Raw genomic sequence first — 25,266 nt, forward strand, 5'->3', positions numbered from 1 at the left:
GCCTCAAAACCCTGGAATGTTTTCACTGGTTGAAAAGAACAAACGATAGAAACTTTATTAAAGGGAGTTATTTTTCCTGCTCTATTCTTCCCAGACTTCTCATCCTCCCACTGTCTAGCTTGTGTCCACCTCCTTCTCTTTCTTTTATTCAGATCCAGTGATCAACATCTCACACCTACACGCTGACTCACCCTGCCATCTTTGTTTCTCACCTTTCCCCCGATGTATGTTTTCCACCTCATTCTTTAAACCGCATTAACTCCTGAATCATTTTTACCAAAACAAACACAAGAAAAATCCTTCTTTTTTTTTCAGTATAAATTTTATTTGCTTGCGTAGCCCTTGTACATGTTTTAAAGTTAAATATTAACATATTGTTTCACATATGTTTCAAAAAAATGTTGTTTTTTCACCACGATATGCTACAATGTTTTGGTGAAGGCAGCAGGGGGCAGTAGAGTCCTGAAGTTGAGATGAAAATAAAGTCCCTGAGCAGCGACAGAGCAGGAAGGACAGACTGTGATGTTCACTTGAGAAGATCTTTGGTCTGGTTAGGAGTAAAGGTAGCCATGTCGGAGTGTTGAGTTAAGTTTAACCAGCAGCTGGCCTTTTTTTAAAAAGCCACGCTCCGCATCATCCCGTAGGCTTCGTACAGTTGACCCAAAAGTTCATCTTTCTCTTTCTGGGGCAGGAAGCTGGACTTTGCTGAGTTGATGTTCTGAAAGAATATTTAGTAATACTTTATTTATTCCACCATTTCTATATATTCCAGTGTCATTTATAATACAAATTCAACTTGTTTTTACCCATCATTTCAACTTCCAAATGGTCCAAACCAGTTATGTTGTAAAAAGTCTTATTCTTGGATCTTACCAGCCTCTGGAACTCGTCCTCGGAGAAGCCCATGTACGTCTGAGCCCTGCTGTAGTCGTGGTGCAGCTTGGAGTTGAAGATCAGGGGGTCGTCCGTGTTGAGGGAGTAGTTGGCTTTGTCCTCTCGGAACCTGCGACCCCCAAAACGAGACGTTATCGTGCCATCTAGTGGTGACTTTTAGAACAGGAAGATGGTGTCACCTTATGGCAGGATGTTGGGTGAAGTCTGGACTACAAGCGCCGGTCAGCGTACTGGAGATGGGACACAGCTGCAAGTCGAGAAGTATTAGGACAAGTCCAGGCAGGAGTATTTTTTTTCGAACATTCTCTACTAACTAAAATATAATTTAATTATTAATTTCTCCACAAGTCAACATTGAAATGTTGTGATGTTTTATGTGTTGTTGTACTCGGCATGATCTAGAAGAAAGTCTGTGGCAGTCGGTGATTGTAATTATTTAGATTCATAGCATCATAAACCTTTAACAAAGTTATAGACGAGTCACGGCTAAAACTATTACGTTTTAATGATCAATTTCTAAAAGGTAGTACATTCAATTGTTACGATATTGTATTGTTTTGCATCTGAAACTTGACATTTTGATTGATCTGAAAACTTGACGCTTTAAACAATCAATATATATATATATAACAAAATAATGATTAATAATACATTAATTGATAACAAGCATGCATTTCAAACAGTGGTGATAATAAAGGATTAAAACGCAGACGCGGCTGATTTCACGCTCTTAATTTGAAAAGGCGGAAGTTAATTTCCTCGCTCTGTGTTTGGGGAAATGACCGTTTTGTTAACAAACGATGACCTGCGCTTAGTGATGCTGCAACGACAGACGGACGCCAAGATATATCCGTATATTACCACCAAATAAAGACATAAAGTAGTATTGAATAGAGTAATATAAGCGTGAAAAATGCCAAGTGTGGCGTCAACGGCTCAAATCGTGAATCAATTAAACTGGATCTCTGTATTAGTACATGTGACTCATAAGAGGTCAACTATGTGACCCTTAAGAAGGTTTAACCATGTGTGCTTCCTCTTATCCTCATGATGTGAAAGTACCTCGAAGTGCATATTTCTCTTCAGCAGTTGTTCGTAAAGAGTCGGATCCTTCAGCGTCGTGTAGCCGTGACCCACTCGCTCGGCCTTCAGAACCTCCACGGCCTGACGCAAGGCGGGTGAAAAGTGGGGGTCGTTATCGTTTTTTTGCCCGAGGAAATGTCTTATTGTTTTCGGGCTCACCTCTCTCACCACGGACGGCGGCCCCACCTCGCCGGCGTGGACTGTTCTGTGGATCCCACAACGCACTGCTTCCTGTCAACACATTACAAACAGCTGTGGATTCCATCGAGGTTGAATGTTCTCGGGAATATTTCACCACGTAGTTCGGTGAACCCGCTGGGAGCTCAGCCTGGAACAGCTTAATAGATGCATGTGATCCATTATGTCCACCATCTTTATATTATTAATCTTTTTTTCCAGAGAAAGTGACTCATCTTCAAAAATATTTGCGGATCCAGATGGTAATTTGGTCGGAATTTCAAGACAGATCTGCTGATAACCTTCTTGACATCGACCAAGTATTTGATTTTATTGTGGTTTATGCTTGTTTAGCCATTTAACCCTGGTGTTATCTTCGGGTCAAGGTGACCCGAAAACAAATGTGTTTGTGGTATCCCCTTGTGTTGTCTATGGATCGAGGTGAATGACCTCCACCACTTTAATGTATTTCTGGTTTTCGTTCACCTTGACCCGGAGACAACTCAAGGGATACCACAAACACATTTGTTTTTGGGGCTTTCGGGTCACATTGACCCTGAAATAACACCGGGTTTAAATACGCTTCCAAGACGGCAATAATTATCCCAAAAAAAACTATCACAACAAGGAAATTAAATATAATATATAATATAACACAATATATATATATATATAGTGTAATATATAAAATATCCGTTTTTTAATTGTAATTTAGAAAATATCTAATGAAAGAAAAATAATAATAAAAAAAACATTTTTGATACATTCTAAAATTAAAAAAAAAAAACAGAAACAGAAAAACTAAAATTTAAAAAAGCTAAATGACAATGACATGTATGGATTATCCCCTAAACTTTTGATAGAAAAACAAATAATAAATAATTGAAAGGGCGTTATTAAATTTGAAAGAGCAACTTTGACTCAAACTAGCATCAATAAACTGAAAAAAAAAAAAAAAGTAAACTAATTTTTTAGAAAGAAAAGAGTTAAAAATACTATCCAACCTTATGTGTGCGCAGTTCTGATGACGTTTGACATTTGTGTTCCAGGATGAAGAAAGTAAGTTCCTCTTCGGTTTCCTGTTACGAATTCACCCGACTATGCTAACTGACCCATTTACACACAAATCTACACAATCGTAGATCACAATCCCAAACCTCACCTCGTAGGCGCGCCGGTGCCCGGCGTTTGCTACGACGTTCAGCGACTCGTCGCCCGCCAGGTCGATGGCCACCACGCCTGCATGTTGGTACTTCTTACACAGCTCCACCACATCCATGGACCAGTCTGCGGGAGGTCACACCTGAGGTTACACCTGAGGTCACACCTGAGGTCACACCCGAGGTTACACCCGAGGTCACACCTGAGGTCACACCTGAGGTTACACCTGAGGTCACACCTGAGGTCACACCTGAGGTCACACCTGAGGTTACACCTGAGGTCACACCTGAGGTCATACCTGAGGTCACACCTGAGGTCACACCTGAGGTTACACCTGAGGTCACACCTGAGGTCACACCTGAGGTCACACCAAGGTCACACCTGAGGTTACACCCGAGGTTACACCCGAGGTCACACCCGAGGTCACACCCAAGGTAAACATTAATCCTTCTACACAATCCGAGGCCAGGCACACCCAAGTCAAACCCAGGCTAAATCTGGTTCACTCATCAAGATCTGGTTCAACAGGCTATTTTTGAGTGAAGGGGATTTAAAAATGATGAGGAATGAATACCAGAGATTACTCATTGAGGCAAATTCATCTTTGTGCTTTATTATTTAAATCAGAGGGCCCTGACCCCTGGCCCCTGTTACCAGGCCACACACACACACACAAGAACAGTGTATTATTTTGAATAATTTAAATCACTATTGAGAACAAAAACATTAAATTATTTTTGTTTTAGTCAACTTTTCAGATGTTTTTTGAAGTGAATATTTAAAAACGAGCTGCAAAAAAAGGATTTTTTTTTTATAAAAGGAAATGTACATAAAAAAAGGAGGAAATTCCTAATAATAATAAAAAAAAATGCTATATTTTGATCCAAGTAGTACTTTCAAATATAAGATACTTTGTGATCAATATTACTTTTTAATGGCATTCGTGTCTATTCATGCAACTTTAAGGCGACTTAATCTGATTTAAGACACGCACAAAAGATGAAAATTGAACTAGTTGAACTTGTTTTGATCAGAACACCAGTGTTCTGTGCCTGAGCCTGTGAGGAGATGTCTACTGCAAAAAGGAAGCTGCCAAAACCACGGAGCCGGGTGAGCCAAGACCTCTCTACATGGAATTGTTCCGAACGTTCCGTACTGCTGACATATTGTTCGATTTCCCGAGAAACTGTGTAAACTTCTCGTCAAGGGCCCCTCTCTGTCCGTGCTATAAAATGTTTCTGAGGATTCGGCCCATCCTGCCTACAACACCAGAAGGTCTTCTTTTGGTGTTTGTTTTAATCGAAGCCGGTCGAGACATGTTTTCGTTCTCAGTAAAAACAGCAACAGTATCGAGAGTTGAACTGATCTGCTGACGGCGCCTCCTCACTATCTGGTCCAGAGGTTGAAGACATGACAGGAAGGACGTTTATCTCAAGGACTTGTCGTAGTAGCTGATCATTACTGTTAAAGGTTAACTGTTTCCACCCGCAATGCTCAGTTTTACACGTGATTTTACACGTCGTTATCTCGTCACAAATGCATCGACAAACTGACTAAATCCACTGATTACTGGTCAGTTTTTTTGGTTTCTGTAATGACTTGAGACAACGTAGTATTACTGTTATATTACTTGGCATGTGGCGCATGCAGCATAGAATGGACCTGGCTTTGATTTGGAAGTCTCGCTCCCCCTCGCGCAGACCCTGGTTCACCAGATCCACCACCACGTCTGGACTCACGTCGCCTCTGTGGAGCCAAAACAAAAAACAAATCCACACGTTTTGTCCACATTTTTTAGCCTCTGTATTTTTGATTTACAGTATTTTTATAGAGTATTTATTTTGTTCTTTGTTTTCTCAATTTCAAACTCAAGCCCCGAGGGCCAAATCTGGTCCGCCAAGTCACATAATGTGGCCCGCCCGTTATGTGACCGTAAAAATAAAGTATATTAAAGAGTTTTTTAGCTAGATTTTGTACAGATACTAACATGAAGGAGTTAAATGGATGTTGAAGGAGAGGAATTTCAAGTGATAAATACTTAAAAAAAATAACAATAATTTGGTAGATAAAAATGCATTTAGTTCGCCTCGTGGCGTTGACTGATGAAATATTTTAGCCCAATGTGTAGTTGAGTTACACGAAAATATTCCTACGTTTCTTATTTATTTACTTTATTGTGAATTGTTTTTGTTTTGCTCGAACTGTTGCGTCGTGTCTCTACGGGTTCTGAGTTATCTCATATAAACAGAAAAGGGGCGGAGCTCCAGACCACTGCGGGAGACTTGATAAAATGAGTGGCAGCGTTTGTTCACACCTTCAGATGAGATGAGTTTCGGTGCGTCATCATCCATACGGCGCTGCAACAGTTTCGCTGTTATCTATTAAATCCAATCATTCGTGAGTAGATGATTAACTTTATCTTTAAACAGAGTGAGATAGTATACAATAACTCACACTTAAAATACTTTTTTTTTTAACTAGATTAAATAATTAATCTATTTAATCGTTAATCGCGATTAATCGCAAATTCCCAAAATTTAGATTTATGAGTAAATGTGTGATTTAAACAGGTTTTATTTGACAGATTGAAGACCAGTGTTTTTTTCTTAGACTTACTCTTGCTGGTTCCAGGGAATCGGTTCCACTTGTGTGTTGGCCAGGAAGTGTGGACTGTACCTGACCTCCACGTAGACCACCCCTTCCTTGGCTTTGTCCTCCACAAACTCGTAGGCGATCCTCTTTATGGCGTCCCTGTCCCCGCTGACACCACACCAAGAAAAAAAAAATGAAAACACATGAGTCATGAGTTGCTCTTTTGAACCTCGTAAACTTGCTGGTGTAAATAGAGCCATTAGCTCCCGTTGGCCCATCATTGTGATTGATGACTTCCAGCACTTCAGCTGAAAGCCCCCCGGGACGAACAATCTGCGCTGGCTAGAGCTTTGCTGGTAATTTCCCCTCCGCCGTGGTGCATGCTGGGACATTCAAGAAGCAGGAGGTTCCATTCAAACTCACATTGTTGTGATGGAGGCTGCAGCTACACCAGTGTTTCAGCAACACAGGACAAATATAGTTTCAGCTCCAGCTCGGTTTCCAAAAGGTGACATTCGATCAGACTGATGAAGCGTTCTCACTTCAAGCGTCTGGCATTTGGAAATGAACTCGACTCCCCTTTGAAAATCGACCTGCCGTCCCTCCTAAGTTTCCAGTGAATTTGGACTACAGCGGTTTAGTATAGGAACCGACCTTTACTTTAAAACAAGTCCTGTATCAAGTTTGTGGTTCACTGTTTACAGGTTAATATTTTGAGTAAACTAAGCGTGTTGAGTCGCAGACAAATGTTACTTCAGAGAAAAAAATCCCAATTTTTAAAAAAAATAAACACATTTCAAACAGTAACAATCAATAAAACAGTAGTTGTGTGAATACATTTTTGTTCTGCGAGGACCACTGGTCTAGTTTATTCCCTTCATTCATAAATACCAGATAATAACACCCTTCCGCAGCAAATATTTTGCACACGTGTCGCACTTTGACCCCAGCTTTGTATCTCTACACTGAGGCCTCTTTATCGCTCCCTTTTTTTTCCCGTTCTTTGGACGCGAGGGAACTCACGCTAGCACGTGCATGTATGTCGCAAATTTGCCCAGGAACTCCGTGAGGCTGGACGGCTGCTCCACGATGATGATCTCCTTCATCTCCTCCACCGTCGTCGCCGGCAGAGGGATGCCTCGCCTCCTGCAGGACACACACAAAAACAACATGGCAGCTGAAACGAAAAGCGTTGAATGATCATGTGTACGACACGTTTTTCAGAATGATTTTTACAGTCAAGGTGCAAAGGTCATCGTTCGGAATTAAATGCATCAGAAATTCTCTCGTGTGCTTTTAAGATCATAACCAGGATATTGTCAGTGGTGTCAACAACAGACAAATTAAAAAAAACAATCCCTACAAGTGAGTAAACAGAAAAAATGCACTTGGCGAGCACAGACCTCCGCCAAGCAGCTCAGCTGATGTCTTTCCCACAGCTCGTTCTTTTGACTTTGGTTACCCCGATTAAAAAAATCGACTTACGCTGCAACGTCAAGGATGGTTTGAACGCGAACGGCTCCATCCAGATGCACGTGTAACTCCACCTGTACAGGTGAAGAAAAGATGTGTTATGGAGAGTTGACTAGTTGTAGAAAATCCAACAAACCAATTTCAATTTTGAGCACATTTTTAGCTATTAGAATATAGATAGTGTTTTTAAATAAGTTGTTTAATGAAGTAATACCGTGTATTTGCTAGAGCAAACATCGATTTTTATTAAATCAAATATAATTAGAATCGTTTTAATTAAATTTATTTTTTGATCTGCTTGACGGATACTGATGTTATATGTATCTATGTGTAGTGATCGAGGCAAATGGTTCTAATTCAGGCTTTGTTTTGAGCTGATTGTATTACAAACAAGATCAAGAGTTTTGCCGTTAAAGAGCCGAGAATTTGAATGAAATCCTAAAAAAAAAGCTGCTTGTAAAACTGTTCAAATTCAAGCACTGGTTATAACTCTATATGGTTATGTTTATTGTGACTTTTAAAGCTTGATGTTTGTGTACTTGACAGTATTGACACTTAAAGACGATGAGTCAAGATACTCATTTAAATGTAAAGTATCAAAGTTAAAGATGAACTAACCCTGAAATGATTTAATATGTTGCAAATGAAAATGAAAGTTGAATCTACGTATTAACTGTAGAAGGCGACTGAATTTTAAGTGTTTACCCCGTTTTATTAATTGAAAATAAATGTATCTTATTAGAGTACAATCTCCACTCTGACTCCAAAAAAAAAAGGCCGAGGTTGATTTAATAAAAAACATGTAAAACTAAAAAAAAAAATATATATATATATATATATATATATATATATATATATATATATATATATATATATATATATATATATACAGAATAGTGTTCAATATTTGATAGTAATGACTAGTAGTTGCACTCGAGAGGATCAAATAATTGCAAAAAAAATATGGTTTTGGTACTTCTTAAGAGTTTGTATATTAGTATGACATAACAAAACAACGCCCACTTATCTTAAAATCACGAAGAAAATATCCACCTTGTAACACGATATAAAACCCTAAATATATTGAGATTAAACCCTAAAAATAACGTCTTATTAAAGCAGCTATAAGTGTTTAATATTGTGATTAAATTGACAGTAAAACATGAAATATCTTTGAAAAATGAAACAGTTGCGAGAATACACCTGCTTGAGTGATATAATGTCGTAATAGTTTGGACTGAAAACAATTCAACTAAAATATAATATACTATACTACTCCTTCAATGAGTCATGAATAAAATATGGTTACACAGTATTTGTGTATTCTTTACATAGGAGAAAATGCTTTTCAAATATTTCTTAAATCGCGTCATTTTATTTTATTTTTAAATACTAAGACAAAAGCGCAAAAACAGTGATTTCTAATGCGCATGTGCAACCCTTGTTACGATTGCTTAATAATAGCCAAACCGGAATAAAAAATAGAATAAAAATGCGGGTCAATAACATACCTTTGGCTTGTTAAAGACCAGGTCTTGGTTGTTTGGGTTCATGTTGGAGTCCCAGCGGCACCAGAGTCAGGAGAGGCTGCGGCTCCAGACCAGCCGCGCCGGGCTTTTAGGTGTATGGACGCAGGACACGCCCTTTCCTGCCTCGAGCAGCTTTACACCCGTGATGGTCCTTTATCCGCGAGGATCTTCCTTGGACGACGATAATCCTGGGTAAGTACTTTGCTAAAATAAAAAAAACCTGAAGGTTCCCCGATGTCAGGTATAAATATTTAACTCAAGGAGATATATAAAGGGTTAATAGGGACATTTATGGGTCGTAAAGGTAGTTGGAGTGAACGATAAATAAAACATTTATTTAACTTTTTTATTTATTTTTTAAACCATTTAATTCGAGAAACAATATATCTCAATGTTATCCTATCACTCATTAATATAAGAAAATATATAGATCAGACAATTTTTTAAAAACAAAATGTAACTGTGTGTATGTTTGTCTGACGTCTATCTGCACCATTTTATAAACTTTAAATAAAGCGTTATTCTCTTAACATTGAACGTACATTTAAATAACAAGAATAGTTTTTCTCATTTTGACGCGTCTAACTATTAGTTAAAAAGCACTGACACCTAGTGGTTAAACGTGTTGCTTACACCGCCTCGGCTTAACCCCTTGTGTAATCTCAGGGTCAAGGTGACCCGAAAATAAATGTGTCTGTGGTATCCCTTGTGTTGTCTGACCCGGGTCAGGGTGAACGACCTTCACAGCTGCATATGTATTTCTGGAAATCAAAAACACATTTTTTTTTTTTTTGGTAATTCGGGTCACCTTGACCCTGAGATAACATCAAGGGTTAAAAAACTGCATTAACTAAACTAATGCATTAACAAATGTATTTTGTATTTATTATTCATTTACATTTTCACATTACACTTCCCTCCTTCTTGTGTGTAATTTTTTGTGTATATATAAATCCCTCAAAAAAGAGAAATTTAAGTTCATTGAAGAAATGTTTTGAAAATCATCTATACAAGAATAAAATTGTATCTTATTTAGCTTAATAAATGTCAATGACTCATCTCCTTTTTTTTTAAGGGATTTTTTTCGTCTTTCTTTTCGCTTGACGGCCCCTAACAACATTCACAGAATTTAATGTGGCCCTTGTAGAATTTTAATTGCCCACCCCTGCTATAGGATATAGCTAAAGTTTATCATATAATGAATGTAGATAACAATTAATAATAAAACATTTATGATTTTATGACTCGTGACTGATTATGCTTCACCTGAAGAGCAGGAGAAGAGAGTGATTGTGAAAATGACTGTGACTAAAAAGCAGGAAACATCCAGAGGCAGGAACTGCCTTGAGGGACCATCCGGACCAGGAGCCAATGAGGGGGAGTCGCGCGCAACTTCAACTGTATTAATGCCACTGTTTGTAAACCATCCGAGGTCAGTGACAATACTTAAGCACTCGCTAGATATTGTCACTGAACCACAATTCTGAACTTGTGTTCCCCTCTCTCTAAGTCAGAATAAATGCTCTTTGATTTTAACTGCTAGTCTTTGAGGTCGAAGGTAGAACAACGAACACGCAGGAATACGTATGATTGCTTCCATAACAACAATACGTGCATTACTATTGGTATAAATTGGTATCAGACAATTTATTTAAACTTTTGAGCATCATTAAAATTGGAGTTCACGCGCTAAAAAAGTTGACAGTTCACACCTACATTATGCTTTATAGAAGGACTCAAGGTGTGTGAAACTTTCTAATAAATACCTTCTGTTTTATCGAGGTGGTCAAAGGGATGATGCCGAGAAATTTGTGGCATTTTGCATGAACAAACATATGTTTATGTACTTTAATGTTTTAACAAATGCAATAAATCTTTTTCTATTGTAAATTCCATTTGATTGTTTTATTCTGTAATGCCACGACAAAACAAAACAAATCCTGTGCTCTGTTTTAAACACTGGCAAGAAAAAAAAAAAAAATTTGAATTAAAAATAATAGTATCATTAATAAGCCAATTACAAATACACATGAAGGCCAAACAGCAATTTAATAGATTGAAATAAAGCCACAGTTACATTGAATATTTGAAACAATTTATGGAAAATATTTTACTACGTACTTCAAATATTCTTTCTATGCATCTGCTCCAGATAATAAATATAATTTAGATACATTGAATTTATTTGTTTATATTTGTATTAATTATTGTTTAATATGTAATTTTATGTTTATGTATCTTATTTAATTTATTGTTTTTTTATGGATATATTTGTATTTCATTTAGATTATGTCATTCTTTTATTACTGTATGCCACCACAAAAAAAATGGCAATAACATTTTCTGATTCTGTTAGTTCCTTTAATAATATTATTACCATAGTATCTTAAATAAGCCAAATAAAAATGCACTTCAGGGACCTTTTCTGGCATATGCAAGGACAACGCACTTGACTTTCACCTCATGAAAATCGTTTCTTTTATTTCTTGTTTATCTTAAATGCTTGTTTATATTGACTGTTTCATTATCTACAGGATGTGGGGTGTGTGTTTGCGGACCAGGCATGTTTTGTTTGTGTTTTTATTTCTTTTTTTTTCGTTTTATTTTGTGTTTTTATTTCTTGTTTTTTGTTTTAGTTCTGTTTTATATTTTCTGTTAATTATACAAGTATGTATATTTACATATTTTCATTTTTTTTATGTGTGTGGATATATATATATACTTTTATTTTTACAGCTGCAAAAATATTATTTCCCTTCTTCTGATGGACATTTTCTCCTTTAATATTTTTTATTTTCTCTGTGTATCATTCCATTTACACCATTGAGCTGTACTGGTTGTTTTATGTTAAAAAAAATCAATAAACAAATATCTTTAAAAAAAAAAAGCACTTCAGTCCATCTGCAGTTAAATGGGTTAAAATAAAGCAACGGTTACATCAAATATTTTAAATTACCTATAGAAAATGTATTTTTATTGTTCAAATACAAGGTTGTGGCACCAACATCTGCATCGCAAAATTAAAGCTGTAAAAATGCATTTCCTAAAAAATATAATAAATAATTTGAGTTTAAATTTCATCAAAAATATTGCTATTTAAAAAACATTTGTATTTGAATGACAGGCGCGTTGTTGATCTGCGCTGCCGCAGCTGTGGATAAGCCACGCCCCGTTTAAATCACATGACGTGGGATGACGAAGATGGTGGAAGTTTGTGCTTCCTTGAACTAAACCCCCGACAAAAACACAACTATCCTGCCCTCTCAGGGCTGGGACTCCACCGCCGCGACGTCGCTCACTCTCCCAGCGGAACCGGGGTAAGTGAGAGAAGCTTCCGAACCGGACCCGTGGACCAGTGTTACGCGTATTCTCTTGACAGCACAGTGGACTTTGGGAGTCCCCGCCTGCCATGATGATGACACGAGCTAACAGGCTAACATGTAGCCCGGGCTGCTTGTTGACATTCAACATGTTCGCTTCAAACTAACGTCTCCAGGAAAAAACAAAAACAAACTCGAAACACAAAGACATTTTGTTTTTATCTCACGTCCGTCTTCTTGCTTCTCGGGACATTATGTTATCGGCTCTATATTTACTAACTTTAGCATTAGCTTGTTCTCCAGTTCCCCCTCTGAGGCTTCACCTGTTAACGCTGTCGCTGTAACTTGACCTGCCAACTGTGTCAATGAAATCCACATTTATTATGGCTTCACTGTACGAGGGATGTGTTATAACGGCGGCCTGGTACTCGAGACTTTTGCTATAATGATTTAATACAACTTTATATAGGTGTGTGTATATAATTCTAAAGATTAATTCATATAAATGGACTTAATAGTATCAGACACTTGCAAGACAACTTTACAAGACGATTCCAGTATAATTTGAACTTAATACTAACTAAAGGTTCAATATTTTAGGTGTGACCCTTTTGTTAAATCCCACTTTTAATATGTCATAACTTGCTAAGTATTTACCACATTCTAAAAAAGGTTTCTAAACAAAGAAACTGAAAAAACAGGTTTTAGTATGTTACAACCATTTCAGTAAATATATATATTGTTTTAAATATGCAAAGAAAAAGTAAGTTAATAGCCCAGATTAAACAAACCCATGGCATATAAGTCGTTGAAATAAACAGTACATAAAGTGCAAACATAAATGTATTTCTAATGGATTTGTGAGGGTGATTAAAATAAACATGGCTGGTCGGCGGTTCCAAAAAGAAAGGTTGTCTGACCTGATTGATTTAAAAGATATTTGACAGACTTGGAGATAAATTAATAACTTGTGATATAAAGGGGGTTACGATGAACATTTTACTCGCCTTAGCTGTTTAATCAAGTAAAAAACTTGGAAGACGTTGTCAGATTTGTGATGTACTTAATGTAAATCCAATGAATTCGATATCCATGATGAACTAGGACATCAGTATTGCCGTTATCTGAGGAGTGGCAAGTACACACGTACCTAGCTTATAAAGCAATACATGGATAACTGAAGCTTAATAAATATTGACGCTATCAATACAATCTTTAAAACATTTAAAAACCATTTGTTTTACTGGAAACATTAAGCAACTCTTTAAAAAAGTCTTATGTATTTAGGATATCCAGGTTATCCAGGTTATCCAGGTTAATGGCTCTCTTATCACGGCAATACGGTAAAAGCGAAAGATGTGTTGGTGTTTTTCACCTTGACTAGTGTACAATACACGTCGACCTTTGCTGAGGCAGAACTTTTCTTTATTGCTCCCCGTCATCATTTCAATGTGTTATTGTGGGCTCACGGTACGACGATGACTTCAAGGTTCTGCCACAATAATAACACTCAATAATACCTTTTCCTGAATGTGTATTTATTCAGTCCTCTCTTTATCCCTTCATCCTATATGTCTCAAAGCTCATCCCTTATACTCTCTCCAATGTCACCTAGTGACATTTGAAACGTTTATCAAAAGAGAATTTCAGGCCATGTAAGTAAGTAAGTAATCTTTATTTGTAGAGCGCTTTTCCAGACCAGGGTCACAAAGCGCTTAAACAATCAAAACAATATTCAATAAAGTATACATTTTAAAGATCAAGATAAAACTGATAACACAACAGGAGTTCCAGAAAATCAATGTGACTAACTAGACAGATTATAACTTGATGACGCTTCTTGTGCCCAGGTCTTCATTCCAGCCTGATGACATGGCAGCGGAAGTCTCCAAGTCAAGCAGTTCTAATGGCTACCCGATGAAGGCTCTTTTGCAAATAGTTGGTAAGTTAAAGGCAGAAGTTTTGAGTAAAAAAATAAAATGTTAAATTCATGACATCACAGCTGTATTAGATTCATTCTAAGACAAAAACTGATTTCCTTATATTCAAAATGTTCCTTATATTCGAGTCTAAATCCTTGTGTTTTGGTCTCATCTTCCCGTTTCAGTGTTATCAGCTAAACTGAAAGAAAACAAGAAGAACTGGTTTGGTCCCAGTCTGTACGTGGAGGTGACGGTCGATGGCCAGTCCAAAAAAACAGAGAAATGTAACAACACCAGCAGCCCCAAATGGAAGCAGCCGCTCACTGTGTGAGTCTCTTTTCTGTACCGCTGAACAGCTTTGACCCTTGAAACGAAGAGTGGACTTTTCATTATAAATATACTTGGACTGATATTTATATTTGCAATAAAAAAACAAGGTCATAAAACACACAAATGCAATGCTTATACATATATATTTCACAACCTAAATAACAACTTGTTTGTTTATTACTTAATGAATGAACTATTTTATTTTTAGTAATTATACAGTTTAAAATCCTAACAATATGAGATTTTTCTTTCATTAACAACAATTTAACATGCAATTTTTTAAGCTTCTGTTAATATTTATTTTATGCATGTACTTAGAAATTGATTGAACATTGTTGTGTTGTGACAGTCTTGCTTAGATGTAATTGAACAGTTCTGCTGCTGAATGTGGCTTCTCCTGTTTTCCTTGGAGATCAGACAATTTGAGCTTCTCTTTAATAGTGTATTTATAGGCTGTTGTGCTTCTCCGGTTTGTAGAAGTATTCTGAATGAGTCACCAGGAATTCCTCTCTTCTGAGTAGCTGCGAGTCTCTTTGTTTTCTCTTTTATAGTTTCTGTTTCATGAGTTTGTGTTTCATTTGTCGCGTCAACAGGACAGTGACTCCGTTCAGCAAAGCGGTGTTTCGTGTGTGGAGCCATCAGACGCTGAAGTCGGACATCTTGCTCGGCATAGCCAAGCTGGACATCAGTGAGACGCTCAAGTCCAATGACATGAAACGTAAGAGAAACCTTTGTCTCTTTCAGGAAATGCTTTTCCTTTTTTATCCTTTTGTTTAATAAAACGCAATCTTTCTTTTTAGTCTCTAATGTGGTGCAGACCATTCAGCTGTGTGCAGACAAAGAGCAGACGGATGTCGTGGGAGACCTTTCCGTGTGCCTGGATGGCATGATCGTTGACCCCGAGACATTCTCTAAGGCTGAGGCCAACCATCAATGTGAGTGTCTGCGACACAACAATATTGTGATGAAAGGTTTAAGCTGATCAGTTTTTTAAGTGATGGGTTGATGAAGCTTCATGAAGCAGTGTCATTATTTTCACAGTCCACTAGATGGCGGTCTCTGCACTATTTTCCTTTGTTTTGAACAACTCGCATCACATTATTTTTAAACTGGTGGCACCACCTACTGACCTCTGAACAACATGACACTGTTTCATGAAGCTTCAGCAGCACATCACTCGTTTATTTTCTTAAATCATATAGATAGATAGACTTTATTAATCCCTCTGGAGATTTACTTCAAATGTTTACTTCAATACTTGATCATTCTTGTAGAGTGTTTGATAATAATTGGTATGTGTTGCTTGCTTTTCCAGTTATTTAGATTTCTATGATATGCATTTAAAATCTCTATATACTGTACACATTAAATGTTTTCGAAGAGCAGTTAAATATGTTTAAAGAAAATGTTTGTAATCTGCACCAAGTTATTTATCTTTATATTGTAGCGATTATTTTCATTGAACTTGACCTTATTTTGTTTTTTATTAAACTTAAATTATGATCACATTACAGGCTATAATTTATTTTATTAATAATACTTTAATTAATTAAGAGAAACATGTTTTGATGTTTAATTTTTTTTTTTGAAGCTGTGACAAATGGGGATCCCCAGCCAAATGGGGACTTTAGTACCAGGTATTGGTTTTATCTATTTTAGCACTATTTTCTTATAGTCTTTTTACTTATGTCATGAGGTATAAATGTTGTTTTGCTCGTGCAGGAGAAGCAGAGACAGTTCTCCCGCAGTAGACGCCGCCGAACATCGCTCGTCTCCCAGCGGAAGGAGGTCCTTAAACACATCAGGTTCTCCCTCCTCGTCCTCGGGGAGCACGCGCCCCCAAAGACCACCCAGACCATCCCGGCCTCCTCCTCCGACGCCGCGCAGACCCACTTCTGCACCAGGTATGTTATCGTTCACCACTTTATTCATCGACATGAGCTGAAGTGACAACTCGTGGTTTTGCTTCGCCAGCGTCTTCTAGCAACGGGCCGGTAGCAGCCGATGCAACCGACAGCCATTCGGGTCCGGAGGCACCGACGCGAACGGCGGACTCGAGTCCTGTTGCTAGCCTCGAGAGGAACGCTACGTCGGCGCCCTCTAGTGGCGCCACAGCTTCAAGACAGACAGCCAGCAGCGTTAGTCCTGCAGTCACTCCAAGAGTTCCTGCAATGAACACTGGACCACTGCCTCCTGGGTAACTTAATGTTCCTGCTACTTAGATTTTAACTTTGATTTATTCAGACATGTTGAGCTAAATCATAAAGAATTATTTGAGATTGTCAATGAGAAACCGAGAGTCTTTGTTTCCACCCAGGTGGGAGCAGAGGGTGGACCAGAACGGCCGACTCTATTTTGTAGATCATGTTGGAAAGAGAACCACATGGGAACGACCTGAACCTTTGCCTCCTGGGTAACGTATAAAAAAAGCTTTCTTTCTTACGAATAAAAAAGTAACATTCATTTCTGTACTTCACTGACCGTCTGGACGTAGGTGGGAGCGACGTGTCGACCCAATGGGGAGATTCTATTTCGTCGACCACATTACAAGAACGACCACGTGGCAGCGCCCAACGGTGGAGACGGTGCGTAACTACGAGCAGTGGCAGCATCAGCGGAACCAGCTGCAGGGAGCGATGCAGCAGTTCAACCAGAGGTTTATCATTGGGGTGAGACTTTTAAAATGTTTTAATTAAAGGGTATCTACTGTGAAAACCCAACTTGAGAGGGTGTGGTTGTGATGAACTAGATTAAATCTCCAGAAAAATAGTGTTTTTCAGTGGGCGGGGCTTATCTAATACTTCAATAAAAAGCAAGTTTTGTAGAAACGGACACATACTGATTGAGTCCAATCTATTTAAGACGCACTTAAATCAACACATTAGTTGCCCTTTAACTGATTGAAATGAGAAGAGAAAACTCTTCACTTTAGCAATGAATAAACACTGTCGCTCTTATGTTACAGGGCCAGGAGCAAGTGTCAGCTGCTCAGAACAAAGGGTTTGATCCCCTCGGGCCACTTCCACATGGATGGGGTAAGAAGCTTGTGCTGGTCCTGGAAGTCTCGAGTGTAGATTTTTTTGCTCCAGGGAACCTTTTTTTGTGTGTGATTTTTTTTTTCTTTCTGTTAAGCTAGGTTGTCAAACTCAAGCAGGAGCTCGAGGAGCCAAAACCTTTGAACACTCTTGGCCTGAAAAAAGTTTATAGTTAACTTTAGAAAAGATTATCAAATACCTTTTTCCTTCAACCTCGGTTACATTGTCACAAGTCTGTGTATAATTGTTAAAGGCAATAATCTCAGTTTCTTATTTTATCTTAATCACTTGCGAGAAATCAGAATAACTTGCGATACAAGATAAAGCCAGCCTAAGAAATTTCACTTCCTAATTTTAATACATGATGCTTTTTTTGTGTGTTCCAGAGAAGAGAACTGACGCAAATGGTAGAGTTTATTTTGTGCATCACCCGACACGTACAACACAGTGGGAGGATCCTCGATCTCAAGGGTAAGATCCAGTTTCTTTTTTTATTTCTATGAGCCTTGAACAAAAATACAAGTTGAATACTGCGGGTAATCTCACAGTGAAGATGTCAAATAAATGTTATCTCGGGGTCAAGATGACCCGAAGACCTCTTGGATCAAGGTGAATCAGATATGCATATGGAGTGATTGAGGTTGTCTTGACCCAGAGACTACACAAGGGATGCAATAAACTTGTTATTGGGGGGGGTCTTCAGGTCACCTTGACCCTGAGATAACACGGGGGTCAACATGGCATTTTGTTCTCTGATTTGTTCTTTATTATGTGGACAGACCTGTGAGATCTCAAGATGATTTATTTCCTCGGATTAAACGTGTTTGGAAAAATAACTTCTCAACTATCGTTTGTCTTCCACAGGTTGTTGAACGAGAAGCCGCTCCCGGAGGGTTGGGAGATGAGATTCACCGTCGATGGTATTCCATATTTCGTCGACCACAACATGAGAACGACGACCTACATCGACCCTCGCACTGGAAAATCCTCACTGTATGTAATGTAACATAATGTTAGGAATGTTCATAATGCTTCTATATCTTTATTTAATTTTTATCGTTTTTCCTTCTCGCAGTGAAAATGGTCCCCAGATCACCTACGTAAGAGATTTCAAAGCCAAAGTACAATACTTCAGATTCTGGTGCCAGGTATGCGAAATGTGCTGTATTGTTATTCAGAATTTCCTCTTTATACTATAATTAATACTTCCAATGATTAAGTTATATTTTGACAAGACCTCTACATTTTAAATATTCTATTCTTGATTATATTCTTGTATCAGATCTTGCAAAAAATAAGGTTTCTAAATAACTTTAGATGGCGTTCTCAATCATTTCCGTTTCTCCTCCAGCAACTATCGATGCCTCAACATGTGAAGATCACTGTGACTAGAAAAACTCTGTTTGAGGATTCTTTTCAACAGGTGAGGCAACTAAAGTCCATCATTGCTACACCTTAACTGATAATAAAGAATTGTTTATACTCACCAACGCTAGTGTAAACATTAAAAAAAAAATCATTACTTTCTTTTAAACAGATCATGAGCCTCAACTCTCAGGACCTGCGACGTAGACTGTGGATCATCTTCCCGGGAGAGGAAGGCCTGGACTATGGTGGCGTTGCCAGGCAAGTGTTTCAAAGATGAGGGAAATGTTATCAATTTAATAAAGTGTCAGAAGACGTCTAGAGTTGGAAATAGAGATATAATTGTTATTATAAGTTTCTGTATAAGGGCACAGTGCAATTTCATAAAACACATGATTACACACGGTTTTAAAAAAAGCCAAAAGATATCAAAATGGGGAAAATAAAATCCAGAGCCGGGACAATCCATTATGGAGCCCTAAGACAAATTTAATTTGGGGGGCCCCTCCATACTATCACAGCACTTGATCCTTCATCATCCCACAATCTATACTGTGTTTGTGGTGTTTAAATGTTATAATTATTCATTTTCTTTTTTAAATCCTGCAACAAAGAAAGATGTTCCCATTAGAATCTGAAAAAAATGAAAAAGGTTTTATGAGGATAAAATACTTAAATAATACCACGAAAATAGCAAACACAACATTGTAACCTCATAATAACAAATGTCATGCCCGACTTTGTTGTTGAAAATGTTTTGTGTCAATTACAAAATATTAAAGTTTGTATGATTTGAAAAATGTATTTGACAAATGTTTATTGAAGCTATAGTTTGTGGGGGTTGATGGTGGATGTTCCCAAAATAGTTGCCTAATTCACAAAAGACTTGGTCCGGCCCTGATGGTTAGCACTATTGCCTCACAACAAGATTGTTGCCGGTTCGCTTCCTGGACAGTATGTTCTCACCGTATTGCGTGGGTTTACTCTGGGCACTCCGGTTTCCTCCCACAGTCCAAAAACATATAGAGGTTAATTGGGAACTTGTGGAAATTGTCAATAGGTATGAGTGTGTGTGTGAATGGTTGTGTGTCTTTGTATGTGGCCTGTGACAGAATGGCATCATGTCCAGGGTGTCCCCTGTCTCTCGCCTGAAGAAACTGGGATAGTCTCCAGCCCTTCATGACCTCCATAAGGGATTAAGCTGCAGAAAAAATGAATGAATGAATGAATGAATGAATGATTATGATACGGCGAGGAACCAATTATGAAGAGTCTTTCAATAGGTGTTAACTGCGATTGGAAAAAAAAAAAGGAATTCAATGGTGCAGAAGGAAAAACACAGGAATTATTTTGCTTAATCAAACCTCTAAAAACGACAATTGAAATTCATATTTGCTGTCATAGACATAAATCTTGTTCGGCCCACGACTGAGCAAAAATATCTGCTAATAAATGATTCAAATGATTGTTTCCATTACTTTTCCAGGGAATGGTTCTTCCTGCTGTCCCATGAGGTTCTCAACCCCATGTACTGCCTGTTTGAATACGCGGGCAAAGATAACTACTGTCTCCAGATCAACCCCGCCTCCAACATCAACCCCGACCACCTGAAGTATTTCAAGTTCATCGGACGCTTCATCGCTATGGTCGGTACATCTCTTCGATCCGAGTGCGAGGCAAGGTGGCGTCATGATTGTGTTCGTCCACAGGCTCTGTTCCACAGCAAGTTCATCGACACCGGCTTCTCGCTGCCGTTCTACAAGCGCATCCTGAACAAACCGTTGGCCCTGAAGGACCTGGAGTCAGTGGACCCCGAGTTCTACAACTCCCTCATGTGGATCAAGTAAGCATCAACCACATCTGAATATAAAACAACTGGCTCTTATATCACAATTTAAAAAAAACAAAAAACCCCCGAAATATTAGGGCCAATCAAATAATTTTCCATTTTATTTTTTAAAGAGATTAAGGTCCTATAACATGTACATTATTACATTTATTGCGAGATTAAAGTGGTTTAAAATACTTTATTACAAGCTTAAAGTCGTACAAAATACTTTTTTCGAAGATTAAAGTTGTATAAAAAATACTTTATTAAGAGACTTAAGTCGTAGGAAAATACTTCATTAAGAGATTCAATTCGTAGGAAAATACTTGATTAAAGTTGTACAAAATACTTAATTACGGGATTAACATTGTATGAAAATATGTTATTACGAGATTAAAGTCGTAGGAAAGTACTTGATTACAGGACTAAAGTTGTACAAAATACTTAATTACGGGATTAACGTTGCAAGAAAATATGTTATAACGGGATTAAAATCGTAGGAAAATACTTTAGTAAGAGATTAAAGTCGTAGGAAAATACTTTATTATGAGATTAACGTTGCACCAAAAAATGTTATTACAGGATTAAAGACGTAGGAAAATACTTCATTACGAGATTAAAGTCATAGGAAAATACAACATTATGAGATTAAAGCCGTAGGAAAGCACTTTATTACAGGATTAAGGTTGTACAAAATACTTAATAACGAGATTTATGTTGTACGAAAATACTTTATTAAGAGATTAAAGTAGTACAAAATACTTAATAACGACATAACATTGTACGTAAATATGTTATTACAGGATTAAAGTCGTAGGAAAATACTTCATTACGAAATAAAGTCAGAGAAAAATACTTCATTATGAGATTAAAAATGTAGGAAAGTAATTTATTACAGGATTAAAGTTGTACAAAATACTTAATAACGAGATTGACGTTGTTTTAAAATACTTTATTACGAGATTAAAGTCATAGGAAAATACTTTATTAAGAGATTAAAGTCATAGGAAAATACTTTATTTATTTCACTTATATATTTCATAATCTTTTATTCTCGTACTCTCATAATACATGTATAAACATTTGAGACACATGTTGTAGATGTTCCTTAAAAGTGCTGCCTTGATAGTTGACAAGAATGTCTTTCTCTTCATCTCCCTTCAGGGACAACAACATTGAAGAATGTGGACTAGAAATGTTCTTCACCGTAGACAAAGACATCTTGGGTGAAATCACCACACACGACCTGAAGCCAGGAGGGGAGGACATCCAGGTCACCGAGGAGAACAAAGAGGAGTATGTCAGGTGAGTCCTGCCTCCAAACTGTCCTTGAGATTTGACAATGAACCAGGTTTTTGTAAAAACAATAAATAAACTGTGCAGGTTGGTAGCAGAGTGGAGGTTGTCCAGAGGAGTGGAGGAGCAGACCCAAGCGTTCCTCGAAGGCTTCAACGAGGTCCTCCCGCAGCAGTATCTGCAGTATTTTGATGCTAAAGAGCTGGAGGTGTGCAGCAAACAATGGATGTTGTTGTTCGTTTCATTGTATGCGTTATCTCAAGTGGCTGCACAACCGGTGCAACGAGTGTACTTGAACATTGTTCGACGAGTTCCTTTGGCTCTTTGTTTGCCCTTAAAGTTTCTCCCATGTGCGTCTGCAGGTGATGTTGTGTGGGATGCAGGAGATCGATCTGGCCGACTGGCAGAGGAACACCATCTACAGACACTACGCTCGGAGCAGCAAACAGATCCTGTGGTTCTGGCAGGTCGGTGTCAAAAAAACAAACGACTGGATACATTTTCTCACGTCTGTTTTCAAAGCAGCAGTACCTGAGCTTGAAAAAACATTTTTCTTACTGAAGTGTCAATAACTTCACTGAAAGCAAACATTTGTTGGATAAACTGTGAACAACTTTATGTCCTTCAGTTCATCAAAGAGATGGACAACGAGAAGAGGATGCGGCTTCTACAGTTCGTCACTGGCACCTGTCGCCTGCCTGTAGGCGGCTTCTCTGACCTCATGGGTGAGAACCTTCATGCTGATGCTGTGTTGGACTGAACCTGGTTACCTTTTAGAATATGAATTGAAAGGTCAAAGGGCAGCCACTATGGGACTAGATCTACATCGCGGCTGAACAATCCGTTCAAATGACGAAAATGTGGGACAAATTTTATGATTTGCAAATGTGTGTACAAATGTACTACTTTGCGTATGTTGCACACATGGGCAATTTGAAAATGTGTTGCACGTTAACAATTTGAAAATGTGTAGCACATGGGAAATTTTAAATGTGTAGCACATTAATAATTTGAAAATGTGTAGCACATAAACAATTTGAAAATGTGTCGCTCATGGGCAATTAAAAAAAGGTATAGCACATAGGCAATTTTAAAAAGTTATAGCACATTGGCAATTTAAAAAAGTTATAGCACATTGGCAATTTGAAAATGTGTTGCACATGGGCAATTTGACAATGTGTTGCTCATGGGCAATTTCAAAATGTGTAGCACATGGGCACTTTTAAAATGTGTAGCACATGGGCACTTTTAAAATGTGTAGCACATGGGCACTTTTAAAATGTGTAGCACATGGGCACTTTTAAAATGTGTTGCACATGGGCAATTTGAAAATATGTTGTTCATGGGCAATTTGAAAATGTAAAGCACATGGTAAATTTGAAAATGTCTAGCACATTAACAATTGGAAAATGTCTAGCACATGGGCAATTTAAAAATGTGTCGCACATGAGCAATTTTCAAATGTGTCGCATATGGGCAATTTTCAAATGTGCAAACTATAGAATAGTTGATTCTTATCTGTGATGTAAAGTCCGTACACTTAATAATAGTTAAAACTGTCAGTTATGATCAATCGGTCAGTTTTCTCAATATGATGTCGAATAACTACATGTTCCCCCATCTTTGTATCACAGGAAGCAACGGTCCCCAAAAGTTCTGCATCGAGAAGGTTGGGAAAGAGAACTGGCTTCCCAGGAGTCACACATGGTACGTCTGTCGTGTTGGTTGTCGCGCAACTATCCTGTGTTGTGATCAAAATAACAACTTGAATTTAGACCATCCTTGATCAGTGGGTTTCTTCTGGTCCACAGCTTCAACAGACTGGACCTGCCGCCGTACAAGAGCTACGAGCAGCTGAAGGAGAAGCTGATGTTCGCCATCGAGGAGACGGAAGGTTTCGGTCAGGAGTGAAGAACCTAAAGAAAAAAGGCAAATGACCACCAGTGTATTATTCAGGGAAAATCAAAACGACTTATGCATCTTTCTTCAAACACACTCGTGCACGGGGTACAGGAGGGTGTCGTTCAGTAACAACGAATAACACACACATAAAGAAAGTATTTAAAAACTCATTTTTAGCAATAATGAATAAATCAGTTTTCAGTTCAGATGAAAGAAGTATTTAGTCCGGATGTTACTGATTCGCGATCCACTTGATTCCTCGTGATCTCGGCAATAATGGAGCCGCCCTTGATGTGCGAACGTTTGAACCTGAAAGAACTTCCTAATGAAGCTAATCATGTTTGTCCTGCTATAGCTTTTACATCCGCGACACATTCTTCCTGCGACACTAAATCATAACCAGTTTACATATTAACACCAGACAATCTAATTCTTTTTAAAGAGGTTTTTAAGAAGCGTGAACAGAGGGCGGATCGTCGGGAACGACTCTAGTTTTATAGAGTTTTGTCGTCTTTAACCAGTTCTTTTGATTCAGTTTTTGTGAAGGAAAAAAAAAAATCATCTGAGGTTTTCAAATTTTAAAAGTTTGTTGAGAAATGCCAAAATGCAGTTCAAACCAAAAGAGTGACGTTTTAAATTTTAAAAAAAGAGTTTGACAGCGACGTGTTTTACTTTTTGAACGAAGTACTTCAGTATTTGCCAGCAAACATTAGTGTTGATGGGGAGAAACACTGACCTCTAGCGGCCAGACCGCGCGTAGCAAAGACGACGCGTCAAAAGAGTTTCGGTCGCTCAACGACAGGTAAGACCACTTTACAGGGCGTGTCTCAGGGTTCAGAGGTCAAAATGGGGTTAAAGCTCGTCTTAAGCCGACCAGCATGTTCGTGCGAAGCAGCAATAAGAGAGCGACTCTGACATGTTTCAACTCTCGTATACATTTAGGTAAATAACACTGTATTAAGTCAACACCAGTCACTTTGCTTCAGATTTCTTCTTTTTTTTTTTTTTTCCTCTAGAAGTCGGTGCCAAAAAAATGGGTTTTTCGAACCCCCTTTTTAAGCAGAGAGCGGTAGTTAGGAAGCGGAAATAACATGAATGTATCCAGGTGGGAAAATTCCTCCTCGTGATGAATCTGGACACGTTTTCAATACTAATTCTCTCTCCCTCTCATGTGACTCGACTAAAAATCACGAGGCGTGTAAATGGTGTTGATAACGATAATGTTTTCTCTTTTGTAAAAGAGAGCTTTTTTCGAAGAGTGGTGATGCTTTTATTTTTCTTTTCCTCAGATTTCTCATGTACACAATCTACGTGTAAAATAGAAATTGTCACCTTAATAAATTAATTCAAATGAAATGT

General features: G+C 38.0%; 2 protein-coding genes across 2 annotated transcripts; one reads left to right on the forward strand and one right to left on the reverse strand.

Moving 5' to 3' along the window:
• Positions 1–309: 309 nt before the first annotated feature.
• On the reverse strand, positions 310–9,002 carry ada (adenosine deaminase). The gene is made up of 11 exons (XM_087781903.1): positions 8,892–9,002; positions 7,393–7,454; positions 6,931–7,053; positions 5,932–6,075; positions 4,946–5,061; positions 3,317–3,441; positions 2,137–2,208; positions 1,957–2,058; positions 1,074–1,141; positions 874–1,003; positions 310–718 (listed from the first exon to the last, which is right to left on the reverse strand). The coding sequence occupies exons 1-11, from the start codon at positions 8,931–8,933 to the stop codon at positions 614–616; spliced, it is 1,089 nt and encodes a 362-aa protein (XP_087638029.1). The 5' UTR covers positions 8,934–9,002; the 3' UTR covers positions 310–613.
• Positions 9,003–12,078: 3,076 nt separating this feature from the next.
• Positions 12,079–25,263, forward strand: LOC148059539 (E3 ubiquitin-protein ligase Itchy-like). The gene is made up of 24 exons (XM_087782257.1): positions 12,079–12,226; positions 14,080–14,171; positions 14,337–14,478; positions 15,075–15,199; positions 15,282–15,416; positions 16,073–16,118; positions 16,204–16,385; positions 16,456–16,678; positions 16,799–16,894; positions 16,976–17,150; positions 17,447–17,516; positions 17,903–17,987; positions 18,381–18,509; positions 18,592–18,664; positions 18,868–18,939; positions 19,054–19,142; positions 20,368–20,527; positions 20,591–20,724; positions 21,874–22,014; positions 22,093–22,213; positions 22,368–22,472; positions 22,634–22,730; positions 23,640–23,712; positions 23,817–25,263. The coding sequence occupies exons 2-24, from the start codon at positions 14,102–14,104 to the stop codon at positions 23,914–23,916; spliced, it is 2,643 nt and encodes an 880-aa protein (XP_087638383.1). The 5' UTR covers positions 12,079–12,226; positions 14,080–14,101; the 3' UTR covers positions 23,917–25,263.
• Positions 25,264–25,266: the final 3 nt, after the last annotated feature.

The sequence above is a fragment of the Callionymus lyra genome, chromosome 19 (assembly GCF_982586985.1).
Source record: "Callionymus lyra chromosome 19, fCalLyr1.hap1.1, whole genome shotgun sequence".
Lineage (NCBI taxonomy): Eukaryota > Metazoa > Chordata > Actinopteri > Syngnathiformes > Callionymidae > Callionymus > Callionymus lyra.